We start from the raw sequence: 18,190 nt of genomic DNA, 5'->3' as shown, positions 1-18,190 counted from the left end.
CTGGCTTGACACCCTGGTGCCAGGATCACAGGAGCATCTCTCCCCACCAAAGGCTTTTAGACAGTGCCCTCTTGTGGCACCTGACACCAAGGTTCCAGATGGCGAAGCCCGCATGCAGGCTAGGATCCAACTTAGGCTACAATGACATCATCACTGAATTAACCAAGACCAGCGGTAAAGTCCAAGGCCCACGCCCCAGGAGCCCAACCAAACAGAGTGGCAGGGCCAAATCCTCCTTCATACCTGGAACAGAGCCACAGTCACTGCAAATATTGCTTAGTCACAAAAAGGCATGATGCTCTGGTACACCTTAGGTTGGATGGACCTTGAAAACATGATACTGAGAGAAAGAAGCCAGTCACTGAAGACACACGGGGCATGACTCCAGTCACACAGCTCCACAGCAGGGAAGTCCTTAGGGACAGGAAGTAGATCGCGGTTTCTAGGTACTGGAGGGAGAAGGGAAGACGGGTGAGTGTTTAACAGAAGAGTTTTTTTTTTTTAGTATGGTAATGAAAATGGAATCAGTGGTGATGGTTGTGCCACACTGTAAACATTAAAAACCACCAAATCAGGTGAATGTTACATATAAATGATATCTCCATTTTTAAAAACTCACAATTTTAAATGCTGCTATTTAAATACCATTTAAAGTAACACACACCTGAAACACATACTAAAACCATTCCAGGCCCTTGCCCAGTAGGACTACCATCCCTTGGCAGAGGCGAAGAGACACAGAAATGACTCTTTCCCCCATGGTCACAGAGATGAAGACTAAGTCCCTCTTTCTTGAAGGAAAATCACAGGTCATCATTAAAAAGTGGCCAGCTTAGCAGGGCACCAGTGGCTCACACCTGTAATCCTAGCTATTCAGGAGGCAGAGATCAGGAGTATCGCAGTTCAAAGCCAGCCCAGGCAAATAGTTTGTGAGACCCTGTTTTTTTTTTTTTTTACTTTTTTAAAATTTTTATTCATATGTGCATACAATGTTTGGGTCATTTCTCCCTCCCTGCCCCCACCCCCCCTCACCACCCCGCCCCCTCCTTCTCCCCCCAACCCCTTCGCTACCCAGCAGAAACTATTTTGCCCTTATCTCTAATTTTGTTGTAGAGAGAGTATAAGCAATAATAGGAAGGAACAAGGGTTTTTGCTGGTTGAGATAAGGATAGCTATACAGGGCATTGACTCACATTGATTTCCTGTGCGTGGGTGTTGCCTTCTAGGTTAATTCTTTTTGATCTCACCTTTTCTCTAGTTCCTGGTCCCCTTTTCCTATTGGCCTCAGTTGCTTTTAAGGTATCTGCTTTAGTTTCTCTGCGTTAAGGGCAACAAATGCTAGCTAGTTTTTTAGGTGTCTTACCTATCCTCACCCCTCCCTTGTGTGCTCTCGCTTTTATCATGTGCTCACAGTCCAATCCCCTTGTTGTGTTTGCCCTTGATCTAATGTCCACATATGAGGGAGAACATACAATTTTTGGTCTTTTGGGCCAGGCTAACCTCACTCAGAATGATGTTCTCCAATTCCATCCATTTACCAGCGAATGATAACATTTCATTCTTCATGGCTGCATAAAATTCCATTGTGTATAAATACCACATTTTCTTGATCCATTCGTGTGAGACCCTATCTTGAAAACACCCTTCACAAAAAGGGCTGGTGGAGTGGCTCAAGTTCAAACCCGAGAACCAGAAAAAAAAAAAGTCACACCTATAATTCTAGCTACTTACGAGGCAGAGACCGGGAGGATATCAATTCTAGGCCAGCCTGGGCAAAAAGTTCACAAAACCCCATCTCAACTAATGAAAAAAAAGCTGGGCATGGTGACACACGCCTGTCATCCCAGCTGTGTAGGAAGCGTAAAGAGGATTGTAGTCCAGGTTGGCCCAGGCATGAGAGAGAGACCCTATTCAAAAAATAACCAAAGAGACTGGAGGAGTGGCTCAAGTGGTAGTGCACCTGCCTAGCAAGCACAAGGCCCTGAGTTCAAACTCCAATGCCACAAAAAAATTAACCAGTGTAGAGTTTCACAAATAACATTTATTGACCACACTCACAACAGTCTCACTCAAATTCACACCAACCCCACTCTGAGAATCACACAATGGTATGTAACTTGGATCACATCACATGGGGAAACAGTGGATATCAGATCCTCCCACTGAGGACTTTGGCGATTTGGCGAAGATCTTGATTGTGAAGAACACTTTCATTGATGTTCTTGACAGTAGCTGAAAATTCCAGCTTCAAACCCCAAAAAACTGGCTAGAAAGCAAAGAGAAAGGCAATGAGTAGATACTACTCAGGCTGAGACACAGATGGTGGGGGATGCCCCTCAGCCATTGGGCTCCCCACTGCACTCAGGGACTGAGTGTGAGGGGTACAGGGCAGCAGCCAGGGCCAGTCTTGGCTGTGGCACTTCCCAGTGGTGAGGCCCTGGGAGGGTCACTCCACCTCAGGGCACTTACTCCTTCTAGAAAGGGAAGAACAGTCCCACTTTGCAGAACTGTGAAGGGGACAGATGAAATGAAGACCACAGCAGGTCTGCTTAGGCTGTCTTTAGGAAGGACTCCAAGCTGGCCCTCTCTACCCAACTGTCTGCCAGGCCAAGTGGGCAGCCACACTTCTCCTGAAACAAGCTGGGCTTGAGGGACCTCACAGGCACCCCACACATCCAAGTCAGACAAGACATGCTCTCCCCAATGGCTGGTTGTACAAAACCTCCTGCAGGAGGGACGCCACCCCACACCATGGAGTCTGTGGGAGCGGGAGGTATGGCTCACGTGGTAGAGCACTTGCCTAGCAAGAGCAAGGTCCTGAGTTCAAAACCCCAGTACTGCCAAAAAGAAATTATGGAGTCAGAGGGACAAGAAGTTGACAAGAAGGGAGGAGTGGACAGGAACTCCAGGACTATGCCTGTTTTTCAGGGACAAAGTGTCCAGGTTGTGAGCAATGGGCCCAGGGTCACCCACTGTCCCCCACACCCCACCTGCTCACCGAATGGCCATGATGGCCCTCAGGATGGCCTGCAGAAGAATCAGAAGGCTGAAGGGCAGGAGCGGGGCCCGGGGGTGGACTGCCCGCCCTAGAGCCAGCGGCTTGTCCTGGTGAAGAGCCTGGAGGTGCTGCCACTTGAGCAGGAGGCGCCTGTCGCCACAGATCCGCCAGCGCCTATGCCAGGAACATGACTCCAGGGGGCGCTCTAGGGGGCAGGAGGGGGTGTGAGGACAGGGAAAGATGCCAGCCTGGGGCAAGGACTGGAGGGACCGTGTGATGTGGGGTCCATGCCAGATGAGAAGGACAAAGCCCGATGATTTGTTGTTTCCCGAGTGGTGACGGGCCTCATGGCATGTGTTTTGAGTCTATCCCTCAGTGCAGCATTCTGAGCTATTGTGAAGGACATGGTCCAGCTGGGATTTGCTGACAAATTATTTTTTGAGAAGGGGGAAGGAAGGGTGAAGATCAGATGAAACGTGACTGGATAACTGGAGCTGAGTGATGGGCGCATGGGCTAATTAAACCAGTCTCCACTTTGTGAGCATGGTGGTTGTGTGCTGCACATGTTCCCGTCAACAAAGGACTTCATTGCCACTGGTCCATAAAACTACAGTGGATCTGAAAACCTCCTGTTGCCTACTGACACTGTGACATGCATTCCGCCTGTGTTTGTGACCTACCGCATGACAGCGTGAACATGCACAGACTTCTAGGTGCAGGCCTGTAATCCCAATACTCTGGAGGCTGAGGAAGGAGGGTTATGAGTTCAAGGCCAACCTGGGCTACACAGTAAGAAAACTTTCTGTGCCTGTCAGGATAGACACTTGATAACGACCGTGCTACTGCTTTACATCTTTTCTAGACTCTACCATCACTCTAGAGTACACGCCTTCTAGAGTACACTGTGAAACAGTCGGTTGTGTTCCACCAGCAGTCCCCTCCATCTCCTGTGTACACGTCTCTCGACTGCATCATTTTCCCTTGTGCTGGATTTAATCTCGTGTTGTTTTGTTCATCTGGCTCAAGGCCATACCTCGAGCTGTATTTATACCATGCAGCCTAAGTGTGTAGTGGGCTAGCCATCTAGGTGTGTCCGCCCCAGAATGTCTGAACAATGACTAACCACAGAGGAGCCTACCTTGTCTGACGCTAAGCGGCATGTAACTGTTACTTGAAATTTGGCACACCTTGTATTTTCCAGACATCCTTTGTTCAACAAAGGATCCCCTCAATAGTTTTTTACACTATTACTATGCTAGTGATATAAAATATACACCTTAATTATATCAATACAAAAATGCACTATTAATATGAAACATAATGTTTTCCCTATAAAACTTCTACCATCATGTAAAAACGATAAACAAAAAAAAATTTTTACCACCAAAACAGAATAGAAAAACACAAAAGGCTTTTTTTTTACAAGAAAAAAGAATTTTACGAAAATATAAGGGAGGTGTAGTTCACATGGTAGAACACATGGTCAGCAGATGCAAGGCTCTCTGGGTATGATCCCCAACATGGGAAAAAATTTCTCTTTATACCATAAATCAGTGGATTTGAGGGAAAGAGAATGTCTCAGAAGTTTCAATCAGTCTGTATTGAAGCCAGAGGAAAGAGAGGTCCTAATTCTCCTGGAAACTATGAGACTCGCTTTCCTAATTCTGTGAATGGCTCCTGGCTTGAACAGGTTTGAGGCTTGAAATGTGACCTATATAAATCACCTAAAGTGTGGTCCCAGCTACTCGGGAGGCTGAGACAGGACGGTCACTTGAGCCTGGGAGGTGGAGGCCAGCCTGAGCAACACAGCAAACCCCAACTCAAAAAATAAATAAATAAATCGCTGAACCATGAAGACTAGAGTAAAACTTAACCCTGGTTTTTAAACGCATCAGTTGGTGCATGTGACTCAACAATAAGCTTTTCGTTGTTCCTCGCGATGCAAAGTAATCAAAATCAAAATAGTCACTAGATATAAACACGCTAGCGTGTGACTACTCGGTGTGAAAGTCGGCTCCCTGCTGCTCTCTTCCTAGCAAGGTGACTCTGGACTTTCACCCATTCCTTGAGCCAGCATATGGCCTTCTGTTGGTCCTTGCAGACCTCCCTGGAGTAAAGTGCCTGAGTCTTTTTTCTGCATCTTTTCCCAGCCAGGTCACCTGTGTCTCACCTCCTAGCCCTCCCTACACCAAACAGGGCTCTGGCTTTTCCAGAGTATATTAACAGAGTCCCATCTGTGGGCTTCACCATGCCTTGGTTTTCTAGGAACTGTGTGTTTTAGGGACCTCCCCAAGTTGTTCATCTCGGTCCACTATAGTCACTCAGCCTCAACCTCCAGGTATAGCCCACTTGTGTCCATTCTCCTACTGACAGACTCTGAAGTGGCTCCAAGGTTTTGTTATGAAAATTTCCCCTATAGTCTCCATGGCTTCTCGTGAGACAAGCTTGCTCAACGAAGGATGATGTGTAAAATTTGATAGATGCCTCCAAATTCCCCCAAAAAGGTAACAATTTGTGCTCCTGTTAATCATGCTACTTTTATAACTGGGAATGAGTTATGATTTTTGTACCACTAAGAAGTGTACATCAGGCTGGTGGAGTAGCTCAAGTGGTAGAGTGCCTGCCTAGCAAGCATGAGGTCCTGAGTTCAAGTCCCAGTACCGCAAAAAAAAGTGTATGTTGGATGGTGGCTATCCATTTCCCAATTCCCCATACCCCAGGCCCCTGGGAGTTCTGCTCAAATCACTCGCCTTCCCCAGAATGCCAACCCAATCCAGAGTCAGACCCCATCACAGAGGACTCACTATGTAGAGACGGCAGAGCACACACAGGAAGGACAGGACACCAGCCTAGAACTTGGACATATCAGTCTGCCAGCAAGGAACTAACTTCAAGATCAAGTCCAAGCCACTCACTTTATCATGGGTGTGGAAATGCCCACCTCCCAGAGAATGGGGTCACAGGGCATGAATATCTAAGTATGCCGTGTCACCAATGTGTGGGTAAGCTTTGTCATGCATATAAGAATGTACACTGCACTGTTGAGTACATGAATGTGAGCACATGCTATGTGTTTCATGAATGGGTGTGCATCTAAGTCACAAATATATGAATGTCTGCATACACAGCGAACACATTCACAAATGCTGTGATATAAACATGCAATGTGCGTGAGTTGCACAGGGGATATACAATTATATGATGACCTATAGAGATATGTACTACATCATACCACACACATCATGCCATCAATTATAGAAGTTTAGAGATGAAAAACACTTTAGACATAATCTATCCCCAGCTTGCAAACCAGTTTCATTGTGGAGCCACTGCTGAGAGACTGGTAGCCAGCCTGGATACTGGGCTTCCCTGGGTCACTGGGAAGAGTGAGAGGCTGGTGATGCCTGGCAGGGGTGGGGAGGCACAGCTATGTCATCTGCAGATGTCTGAGTGTGGGAGAAGTTTCCCCATCCCACCACAATGCTCATGAGGAGCCCTTCCCCAGGCAGGGGATGAGGTAAGACTTATATACATAGTTACCTTGCCTGCCTTTAAAACTCTGGTGCCTTTTCACCACCTAAAAGATAAGGACAGAATATAGGGGCATGCTTAACCCAGAGACCCACCAGAGGGGAGGCTTGAGACCTCCAGGCAGGGGCATGGCCACTCCCAGTACAAGCAGCCTCCTTGCTAAGAGGCCTGAGGTCTTTATGCTGTGACAGTTTGCACCTCAGTGATGGAAACCCAGTAAGTGGAAATTGGGGAGAAGGAAGAAAGGAAACTCTATCTGTGGGGTGGCCAGACAGAGCCAGAGTAAGAAATGAGAAAATCTGAGAGCCAGTCCTTTCCAGGCACCAACCTCATGCCATCTCTTCAGAACAGAGAGATGGGGAAGGGCACAAGGCAGAGTAAGGGGATGACAGGGAAGAGGAAGGCACTCAGGGGAGACGGGGAAGAAGGGCAGAAGAGGGAAGAAAAGATAGCAGTGGCCTGGGCGCCACCCAGTCCACCCTCCCCAGGGAATGGGCCCATACTTTCCAATGGCCACCAGGAAACCGACCTGGCCTCCCACTCCACACGCCTTCTGCACTTGACCTCCCTTACCACTGCTGTCGGGGGTCATCTGGCCCTGTAAGGAGGAGGCCAGGCCCCCTTGTGCCCCTTCACCTTGCACCCCCCACTCAGCCCTCGCTGTCCTGTGAGCCTCCTTCTTACCTTCTTCCATGACCTCAGTGCCCGGGGCACCCAGTAGGGCATCACAGCCTGACCCCTAGGCATCGGGAGGCAGCCCCCAAAGCTGTGGCATAGGCAGAGGCATATCTTGGTGGCTTTGGGGACATTAAACCGTGCCATCTTTGGGATCTACCAGAAGAAGGGAAAAAAAGATTCAAAAGGAAGTGGGGCCATCCAGCTCGGTCTGAGTACCAGGACACCCCTAGGATGCCTCTTCCATACCCCTCAATAGACACACCCAATACCTTAGCTGAAGGGGTGTCACTCACTCCAGAGGTAGGTGACACAGGACTTCAGATGTCCACCTGAACCCACAACTGCAGGGATGGGAAAACTGGCTCTATACTGAGCCTCGGGTCTCCAGCTGTGACCTTAAGCATAGCACCAAGTCTCCCTGTGACTCAGTGCTCTCACTATGAAGGGCTCTACTGGCATTCTGACAAAATCTATCACACTACAACCACAAAACCTTTCATCCATCAGTGCCATTCCTTGGACTCATCCCACCTGCAATGGTTGTGTGTGTGTACAAGATATGCACTGTATCAGGTGCTTTGGCTCATACCTGTAACTGCAGCTACCTGGAAGGTGGAGATTGGGAGGATCATGGTTCAAGGACAGCTGGGAGGGTGGGAGGAGGAAGTTAGCCAGACGACATCTCAACCAGTAGGTGGGTGTGGTAGCATATGCCTGACATCCCAGCTATGCAGGAAGCATAAACGGGAGGCTCACAGTCCAGGCCAGTTTGGGCATAAACATGAAACCCGCTCAGAAAAATAGCTAAAACAAAAAGAGTTGGAGGTGTAGCTCAAGTGGTAGAGCATCTGTCTAGCAAGTGCAAGGTTCTGAGTTCAAGCCCAGTACGCCCCCAGTATAAAAATATGTGAGTGGGGGGGGGTATGTACACACACACTACACAACTCTTTTGTCAGCAGTGACTGAACAGTCCAGACATTCATCATCAGGACAGAAAGTAATAGCCTATCTGCACCATCATGGCACTCAGCAGCTCTGAGCTCTTTTGCTTTGATAGCTGCAAAGTGATCCCACCCACATCATCAGCACTCAGTGAGCCCATTGCCCACAGTCAGCCATTGTGCTGGAGGTGAACAGGACGCCATCCTACCCACAGGAGCTCACTACCCAGCACCATTCAGCAAGAAAGAAGAGACAACTAGAAGGAGCTGGAGAACATCACAGGCTTAGGGGTTTTCCCAAAAGGGCCATCAGGCCAGGTCAGAAGGCCTGGCTAGGTTCAGGCGGCACGAGAGCACCACATGCCTGGTCCAGAATCCTGAGGGTATGGATGCTAGAGCCAGCGTCACTGACGGCAGACCATGGGTGCCCACACCACGGCTACTTCCTGCACCCATCCCTGCTAAAAGAACCCAACCTTGCTCATGGGGCAAAATGTCCTGTACCAAGGGATCAGGATGGGCACACCTACAAAAGATGCAGGAAAGATCAAACTGACATTTATTGGACTTTATCAAAATTGAAAACTTCTCTCTGAAAGAAACTAATAGAAGACTATCAAAACAAACCAAAGACCTCAACAAATATTTACAAATTGTACATCAGCTAAAGGACTTGTATCCAGAATACATAGAGAACTCTCTAAACTCCAAAATTAAAAAAAAAAAAAACAAACAGAAGCCCAATTTTTTGGTGGGCAAAATATGTGACTGGACACTTCATCAGGCAAGACATGCAGACGGCAGAAGCACACAGAGAGATCCTCAATACCATCATCATCACAAGAATACAAAATAAAACCATGAGGAGATGCACACCTATTACAATGGTACCACTAAAGAATTTGGCCAAGCCAAGTGTTGGGGAAGAGAAGATGGAAAGGAAGTGGAACTTCACACACTGCTCACAGGAATGTAAAATGGTGCAGCCACCTTGGAAAATAGCTAGTGTTTTTCAATTCCACACCTCGGTGTTAATCCAAAAAAGTGCAGGCAGACGTCCGCCAAAGACTTGTGCACAAACGTTCATAGCAGCTTTACTTGTAACAGATAAAAAGTGGAAACAAGCCAAACATGGTGGCTCACACCTATAAATCTAAATACTTGGGAACCTGAGATCAGGATTGTCGTTTGAGGCCAGCCTGGGCAAAAAGCTTACAAAACCCCATCCCAAAGGAAAATAGAGCAGAATGAACTGAATGTGTGGCTCAAGTGGTAGAGTGCCTTCTTTGCAAGCACAAAGACCTGAGTTCAAAACCTGGTCCACCTGGATAAAAAAAACTGGAAACAAGCTAAACACCCAGGATGAAGAGGTAAGCGTGTTCACAGCATGGAATGCTACTCAACGATAAAAAAGGAACTACTAATGCACACTGTCATGTGGATGAACCTCAGAATGCAAAGTAAGCCAAAGAGACAGAAATCAGATCAGCAGTGGTCAGGGGTGTCAGTGAGAAAGATCAAGGACATCCTCAGAGCTGTGTATGCTTGTTATCCCGACAACCTTGGAGTTCTCGCTGGGAGTACATGTGTCAGGACTGTGTACAGAGTACACCTTACCACATGTCAACCATGACTCCATAAATACACTGCTTTAAAAATGTTTAAAAATACACAAACTGAAAAAAAAATACACAAACTGACTCCCCAAACTTTTTACATTTCATTCATATATCACTAATAATTCTGAGGGTGGATGGGTCCCCTGACTTCCACCCTTGGCCCTAGATGTGATCCCTGGAGAATCACCTACCTGCTTCTGGGGCCTCAGGGACAGAGGGACCCAGTAAGGTAGTGCTGCCTCAGCCAGGGGCACAGGCAGGTGGCCCCCAAATTTGGCATGGCATGCACAGCAGATGCGCTCTCGGAAAACAGTCTGGGCACCAGGGTGCATCTAAGTGAGACCCAGAAAAGACAGAAATAAGCATGATGCAACATGTGCAATGTGAGCCAAGGATCTGTTTGGAAGGGTAAATCGATGGCCAGAGGGACAGTGTCCAGGGAAGGGGCAAATGTCCAGTTCCTACTGCAGTAAGAAAAAGGCAGGTCCCATGGCTGGCTGGTGGGGAGACCCAAAGCCTGCAAAGGGTGTAGGGGATTCTCAGCCACTCCCGGCTGCCTTCCTGTGAACAAGTCTAGGTTCCACTATGACAATGGCAGAGTTCAACCAACTCTAATAGCACAAGATCACTGATTACTCCTCTGAGCGCATCTGTGTCACTCTGCACCGTGTGCTTAGTGTGTGCGGGCCTGCCATCATATATGGGGCAGATGAAGGTGCTGACACCCAGAGCAGGTTGTTGGACTTAGATCCCTGCTGTTATGGAGGGGGAGGAGCTCGAGGAGGAGGGAGGTGCTCTACACAGAGATCTGGAGCTCAGCCATGGCCCCTACAACCACACACTTCCGTGTCCGGAATCGCCTTTCATGAGGCCCAGCCTCTGGAGCCACAGCCTCTCCTTCTGCCACTCCACAGGGTTGGGGCAAGTGGCTGAGGGATTGTTTCCTTACCGAATGACCTGTGAGAAGCACGTCTTTCCTGAAGGTTTGAAATGTGCTCTTCCTAGGAAGGAAGAACAGAGAAGCTTAGAACGTTCTGGACTTTCTGTAAACTTTGGAGCAGGCAGCTGAACAAGGGCTGGAGGCTAGACAGGACCACCCTTTCTGGAACTGATTCTCAGCATTAAAGACCAGGGGTGGAGGGGCCATCCTTCTGAGCCCAGAAAGGGTGAAGGTGACAGCAGCAGCTGGGAGCGGGGAGAGGCTCACTCACGTGCTAGTGCCTGGGGTTCCCAAGCCCACTTCCTTCAACACACTCCAGCTAAATTTGAGCTTGGCCCAGCAGGAAAGACAGGCGGGTCTCAGCCTGGAGAGAACTTTCCAAGACACAGGGCTGCCAACCACCCACCTATGATGCTTTATCGGACACTCTAAGCTTATTCTGCTCCAACTACACAGCAATGAAATCCCTTCCAGTGCAAAGTTTTGGTGGCTTTGTCTCTAGGACAACGAGAGGGTTTGGGATTACACAGACTGTTAACTCATGCCCATTCTCTCCCAGTAAACAACTAGGTCACTAGTGATATGGAAAGCCTCCAGCGGGTAGAAATCAAAAAGCAAAGCCTGGTTTCTCTGTCAGCGATGTCAAAGCGCTTTGTAATGTGTAAACTACAAGTGACCTGAGTACAGTTGTGCTGTCGTCATCACAGCGGTTGTTTTGCTACTTAGAGACCTAGCTGTGGTCACCGGGCTCCACTTGCAGCTGTTGCTTGAACACAGAGGATGGAGAATGACAGCCTTGCTGTCATTTTCGGGGGCCACAGCCACCTCGCTGGTGTCGGTCAAGGGGACAAGCCCCCCACCCAGCCTGGAAGGTAAGGTCAGCCTGGTCTCAGAGATTGGTCATTACGGCGTCACGACCCAAGTCAACCCCAAGAGGCTGGGCTTATGGGGAGATGAGCTCCTTGCTCTTCCGGGTGGCCAATGTGGTGGCATGGAGACCTCAGGCGGTCTTGGCGATGCTCTGGCCTCAGGAGGGAGGCCAGCACAAAGCAAAGGAAGCTGGGGATGGGGAGGAACCGTCCAGGCTTCAGGACCACAGTCCGTCCGTGCGCACCTGGATACATCCATGCCTGAAGGCCTACTCCTGACATTGCCAAGTAGTGTGTGCGTGAAACAGAAAGTTCTCGTCTCCTGCGTCGCTCCTGCAGGCTGAGCTACGGCTTGCCTGGGCGGCCCCAGGGCTCCAGGCGCTCTCAGGTGTGGCCTCGGGTCACCTGTGCAGGCTCAGGGAGGGCCTCGCCTGTCATGATGCGCTCTGGTGCGAGTGCATACCATAGGGCCGAACGGAGCCCCGACGCCTCCGCAAGGGCCCGGGGCTGCGACGGTAAGAATGGAGCACAGCCCTCGCGTGCATCGTTTTCCCAGCCTCCCAGGTGCTTTCACACGGCGAACCGCGCCGCCTTCCCGACTTGCACCTCGGCCACCCAACAGCTTCCCGCACGCCCCGTGCGCTTCGCTGATTGGCCCTCTCTCAGCCAATCAAGCGCTGTCTTGTAAGGATGCGCACTTAGCTAGCGGCTGATTGGTTCTTCGCGGCTGGGGTCGGGGTCAGCGGGTCAGAGTGGAAGGCTGGCCGCCGGAAGTGAGCGTCCGGCTTCACCCGCCGTCGCCTTTCCCTCTCCTGGCCTGCGTGGACGTCGGCCCCGAAGCCCACCGCCCCGACCCGGGAAAGAAGGCCTCTCACCACTTCCGAAGGACGAGCCTGTGCCCCCGCGGGGCTCTCCAGCCGGGATCTCGGTCCCCTGCAAGGAGAGAGAGAGGTGGGAGCGGACCGCGCGGCCGAGGTGGGGTCCAGCAGGTCCCTCATGTGTCCCTTAGGTACTTCTTTTGAAAGCTATTGGTTATCTGAAATTCAGAGATAACTGGGTGCCGAATTAGCTGCGTTTTCGTGTGCTGAATCTGGCAAGCCTACCGATGGGCGCCAATTGTGATTTTTAAGGAAATGTGTGTTTCTTGAGCAACTTGGGGTTTAAATTGAAGGCCGTGGTGTCCAGGGCCCGGCGCGGTTGCTCACGGCTGTAATCTCAGCTACGCGGGAGGCGGCGATCCGGAAGATCGCGGCTGGAGGCAGCCGGGGCAACGAGACCACATCTCAACAAAACAAGCCCAGCATGATGTAGGTTCCGTCTACAGGGGAGGCTGTAGGTGAGGTCGTGATCTGAGCCTCCCAGGCAAAAATACGACACTACCCAAAAAATAATAAAGCAAAAACGGGCAGGGGCTGAGGGAGTGAATTTGTTCAAAGTCCACTGTACGAAACTATGGAATTATAATGAACCCCCCTTATGCTACTAATAAATGCTAGTAAAAAATTAATTTTTACGAATTCTTCAAAGGGCTGATGCAGTAACTCAAGTGGTAAAACACCTGCCTAGCAAGCACTAAGCCCTAAGTTCAAACCTCTGTACTGCCACAAAAAAAAAAAAAAAAAAAGCCGTGGGATCCAGACATCTGTCATCCAGAGCGTCCAGCACGCTTTGGACCCTCTAGTCCCTTTTCCCTCTATCTCTTCCACTCCCTTCCTTCCATCCTGTTCCTCAGATGTGTGCTTTGGCCACTTGTTGAAATGGAGAGCTGATGCTTTTGTGCCTCTCCAGTTGTGTTCCTTAAGTTATCTATCTCAAACTCCAATTCGTATTTCTTGGAAATTATTAGGTCTTTCCCACTTTTCAGACATTTTCAAGCTGAATCTAATACTCTGAATTAATATCAGTATTTGTCCAAACTGTCTTGAGCAACCTTAGTGCTGATGGCAACCTCTCAGTACACTGAACTCCATCCATGGAGCAAACTAGATGCCCTCAGGCACTGCTTTGGTTTCTTAGCTCTTCCCATAACCATGAAGGTCATGACCTATGAGCAGAGCCAAGCTTCCAGCTACTACACACATTCTTGCTCTCCTCGCCAGGATCCCTGCCTTATTAGTGCTAAATATTTCAGCTGTCACCTGTTATCAGTGTGCATATGGCTTCTCTGCTAGCTGCACTTTTTCCCTGAGTCTACTGAAGCGTCACTGCAAGGCCTGTGATACAGGCTTGGATACCCTGGAGTTCTGGCCCTCACCATGGGACATGCTTTTGTGACTCTCTGTAAAGAACAGTTCACCACTGCCCCACCACACCAGAATGGCTAAAGTTTATGGAGGATGCCAAGACTGAAACTCCTGTACACTGCTCATGGAACTGGTACAGCAATATCGGCAAAGTGTCCTGCGGTCCTTAGAAAGCCTGAGCATAGGAGGCCCCTCACCCAAGATAAATGAGCTTATGTCCACCAGAACAGGAACAAAAACATGTACAGCAGCCCCCAAATGGAAATAACCCAAATATCTATCCATGGGAGAAAGGATTTTAAAAAGAAATAGTGTCCTCCTCCCCTTTTTTTGAGACAGGGTCTCACTATGTAGCCCCAGCTGGCTTTGAACTTGTCATCCTCTTGCTACTAACTCCTGAGTGCTGGGATTACACATGTGCCCCACCATGACCACCAATGGTAGCATGTTTGCAAAGAAACACTACACACAGTGGTGGGAAAGAACACAGGTGCAACCCCAGCAGCATGGATGAAGTATACAAAGAAGCCAGACCCCAAAATGTGGGTACAGTCCATGTGTGTGACATTCAAAACCAGAAGAGGAAATCCGTCATGACACAGGCTGAGATTCAAAGGATATTCCACCCTCCCTGCCTCCAGGGGTTCTGAGTATCAAGGGACTGGCTCCCCGTCCTCACTCTGCCTCTTATCAGGAACAGATGTCAAATGAGTTAGCCTAACTTCTGAGCCTCAGATTTATCTGTAAAACAGTGATAACCATAGAGCCAATCCAGGGGAGACTGAATCCAGGAGGCATGCTACCACTGAGCTATATATACCTCCCAACCCAAGGAAGTTTGAGAAGACCAAAAAGGCATAGAAAGTGTTTGAAAGAGAGCCAGGATGACCTGAGCATCAGCATACTTCAGCAAGGTAGTAAGTTCTCCCTACTGTGTTTCCCTGCTTCAGGCTGGACTTGGGAGAGGGAAGCAGTTTCTGTCTACCAAGATTCTCTTCCAAGCTTTTGTTTCCAATGCCCCTAGGTAGGGGGAAAAGAGATGTAGAAAGAGCTGTGAGTACAAGAACCAAACCGAGCCAACAGAAGCTGCTTGATCTCAGAAAAATCAGTTGCAGGTGCTCCCCAGGACAGCTCCCCAGGTAGCCTATGCCTGAACAGGGGCAGGACTGTTGGTCCCAGTTCTGCAGTTTGTTCACCCACTGTGGGTTCCCAGCTAAGAGCTGGGACTTGCCACATGCACACTCTGACCCTGATATGAACTCAGGCCCACACCTGCTCTGAGGAACCACCATACGTGGATTTGCACAGGAGCCAGTGGTTACCCTGCAAGTGAGGCCTGATGCCTGAGCAGCAGAGCCTCCAGACCAGAGGGTACCCATCAATCTGGCTGGACAGGGTGAGCAAAGCAAAGCATCCAGCTGGTACCTGCCCATCTCCAACACCCAGTTCTATACACCAACAGCTGCTGACACTTGTTACTGCTTGGTGGCTCCTTCTAGCCACCTGGCCCACATCAGGGTTAGCCCTTAGCAGCTTCTCCCCACTGCAGCCCAGACAACTCCAGGATGCATCCTACACCGTCTCCCAGCATCCGCTGCGGGACCAGGCCCCAGCTGCCCACACTGCTGCCCCCTTGCTGATGCCTTTGTGTTGGGCTCTTCCCCATCTCACCTGTCTACTTCCTGGATCACCTTCCCAAAAAACTAGTTTTACAGACCCTCATCTCAAGGTCTGCCTCTAAGGGAACCAACCAAGCAGCCCCTTCCCCCTCCCTCTGACATTCTCTCCTGCACAGAAGCTCCTTCTGATTGCCATGAAGCCCTCCCTGTGCTGCTGGCATCTGTGCCCCAGCCCAGCAAGAACCCAGAGCTGGGCTGGTTCACCCAGAGGCCAGAGCAGTGGCCCTTGGAGACCTTGGGCAGAGGTGGGCTTGCACCAGTCACTGTTGCACATGGTGACACTGGTAGATTGTGGCAGCAGAGGCTAAGTGATGGCTAATGAACTCATTAGAAATAGCCTTCAGAGATGCAGGGAGAAGAGCAGTAAGGAGGGCAGCCAGCCTCATGTTGAGTTTCAGCATTCAGGAAGGGAAGGCATATTTCTCTCCAGACCCTTGTTTCAGATTAGATGTGTCCCAAGAATGTGAAGCTCCCCATGAGAAGGGCAAGGGCCTGCCTTGCACTGCAAATGAGGATTCAATCCCACAGGAAGGAGCTGGAGGTGACCCTCTGAGGGCAACTGAGGAGTCTGGATGGGAGCAGAGTGGGACGCCCCTGTGTGGACTCCATAGAGCTGGTTACCAACACACAAGGTCACCTCAGCCCCTAAGGCCCTGGAGGTGGACAAACGGGGAAAAAAGACCCATCCTCCAGGAAGGACGCTGTCCTCAGTGCTGTCCCCAGCAACCACCCAAGGCACCAGCATCCAGTATGCAAAGCAGGGGCCTGGACACAGGTTCCAGACCTTCTTGGAGCCTCCCCAAGGATGGCCATGTGCTGCACTTGCCGTTTGCTGTGTGCTTTGGAGAACGTGAGTGACCAAAGAATGAAAACTTGTGGCTTGGTTTTGAAGCTGACTCGTTACTCCAGGACACCTGGTCTACCTGGCCTTGTCTGCCCCAAAACATGCATACCAAATCCCCATCTCAGAAAGCACAGATATGATTGTCGAAGTAAGAATTTTTGGGTTTTGGCGGGGAGCAGTACTGGGGTTTGAGCTCAGGGACTTCACACTTGCTAGGAAGTGAGCCACTCTACCAGGCCTAAAGTAAGTAATTTTTAAGCCCTCTTTCTCTTGCTGGGGACATCTGGGTCTCTTGAGGTCACCCAGTGCCTCTGGCACCTCAGTTTGCATTTCTATCAAGTGCACTCTTGACTACAGTAGTGTTATGTAACAGAATGACACGGGTAGGTATCACTCTGGCTCAGCCCTTACCTCTTGGGGTTATTGGTGTCATCGTCACCCCTTTTCTTGCTGTCGCCAACAGTGATCCTGCAGCTCTCTCTTCTGATGGCCCTAGAACACACGCACCTCGTCTTCCTTCACTTCATCCCCCTGTACTCTGTGGGGATATGCTGTCATCACCTTCCTCACTGTCATCAGAGCAGTAAAAGGGCACAGCCACACAAGCTAGCTAGGCTCAAGAGTGTGCTACTTCCCAATGCCTCTGTCACCACTTTATCCCCACCCTACCCCATGGGCCTGAGGACCAGATTTTAGAGCTTTCAGTGAACTCTCCGAGAGAAGAGGCTGCCTACCCGCTGAGTCGGTGTCCCTCACACCCATAGCACCGAGGGAGCTTGCCTTCCGATGGAACTGCGGAACACTGGGAACAGAGGAGAAGCTCCATGGTGATAACGCCAGACACCCTGTTCAGGCAGCAGAGCCTGAGGAGTCCTGGGTCCACACTGGGGCTCAACAGTGACTTTCTCAGTGGCAGACTACAGAGTGACTATGTACCATAGGGCTCTAGGGGGATGCCCTCTGCCACCTGGGCATCCATGTGGGAACAACAGCATCCCTGAGTAGCAATCATTGAGTGTCCCGGTAGTTTCAGGGCTCAGCCACAGTCTAGTGGGACCTGAGATAGCACCCATGCCAATGGCCTGACGAGCCAAACCAGATCTGTCCCCAGTCTCTTCCTCTCATGCCCACTTCCTCACCCAGACTCTCACTTCCCAGTCAAAGCACCACGCCTCCAGATTACAGCAGCACCTCAGTGTTGTGGCCCACTTCTGCCATCCTCCCCAGCAGGCCATTTTCAACACAGCAGTCAGAGCCTCTTCTGAATCTGCTCAGAGCCCAGGATTTACCATGGGGCTCAGAACCAGGGTCCTCACATGGCCTGCAGGGCACTGGTTAATACGGGCACACAAATGTGTACACACATTCATACACCCACACAGTACATCACTGGCCAATTTCTAGCTGTGGCCTTGTTTCCTCCCACATTCCTCCTTACATGGTGCCTCATGCTGCCTTTGCACCTGCCATCCCCTCTGCCTGAATCACTCGTCCCCAGATGTCCCAGGCTGCCTCATACCCTAGGTCTTTACTTCTCACAGAGGTCGGCTGAGCCCTCTCTTCGATGTCCATGTAACAGGTGTCGCCAGAAGCACTTTGAACAAAGCAGGTGATGTGCCAAGTACCAGTATTTCATCTCACCCTCCACAGCAGCCTCTGGGGTTTACAGACAAGAACTGAGGCCTGCCTATCTTGGGCAGGTGAAACACATGGACTCTGCCAGTGCCCAGACTTGGCTCCATGGAACCCTTAAGAGGTGAGAAGTGTTGACTGGGCTGCTGAGGGTCTAGGGACAGGTTCCAGATTCTTTATGGAGCCACAGGACAGTCAGTTCCCAGCTCAGTCCAG

General features: G+C 50.2%; 1 protein-coding gene across 4 annotated transcripts; it reads right to left on the bottom strand.

The window, feature by feature from the left end:
• Positions 1–2,021: 2,021 nt before the first annotated feature.
• On the bottom strand, positions 2,022–18,004 carry C15H16orf95 (chromosome 15 C16orf95 homolog). Of its 4 annotated transcripts, none has more exons than XM_074055513.1 (10): positions 17,862–18,004; positions 17,077–17,144; positions 16,754–16,834; positions 12,452–12,509; positions 10,717–10,768; positions 9,959–10,099; positions 7,214–7,360; positions 6,539–6,575; positions 2,999–3,203; positions 2,022–2,266 (listed from the first exon to the last, which is right to left on the bottom strand). In XM_074055513.1, exons 1-10 carry the CDS (start codon positions 17,912–17,914, stop codon positions 2,248–2,250), a joined length of 861 nt encoding a protein of 286 aa, XP_073911614.1. In that variant the 5' UTR covers positions 17,915–18,004; the 3' UTR covers positions 2,022–2,247. The 4 variants fall into 4 exon arrangements, with proteins under 4 accessions (XP_073911614.1, XP_073911616.1, XP_073911617.1 ...); XM_074055515.1 differs by having other exon boundaries at positions 16,754–16,880; positions 17,862–17,922; XM_074055516.1 differs by lacking the exon at positions 17,077–17,144 and having other exon boundaries at positions 16,754–16,880; positions 17,862–18,002.
• Positions 18,005–18,190: the final 186 nt, after the last annotated feature.

This window comes from Castor canadensis, chromosome 15, assembly GCF_047511655.1.
Source record: "Castor canadensis chromosome 15, mCasCan1.hap1v2, whole genome shotgun sequence".
In the NCBI taxonomy this organism is placed as follows: domain Eukaryota; kingdom Metazoa; phylum Chordata; class Mammalia; order Rodentia; family Castoridae; genus Castor; species Castor canadensis.
This window is presented reverse-complemented; position numbering and strand designations above follow the sequence as displayed.

Coding starts and splice junctions, on each gene's coding strand:
- C15H16orf95 (XM_074055513.1), bottom strand. CDS start 17,914: ATGGACATCGAAGAGAGGGCTCAGCCGACCTCTGTGAGAAGTAAAGAC. Junction 17,145..17,861: donor GTGAGAAGTAAAGACCTAGG/GTATGAGGCAGC, acceptor CTCTGTTCCCAG/TGTTCCGCAGTTCCATCGGA. Junction 10,100..10,716: donor TGCTTCTCACAGGTCATTCG/GTAAGGAAACAA, acceptor GGTCTCACTTAG/ATGCACCCTGGTGCCCAGAC.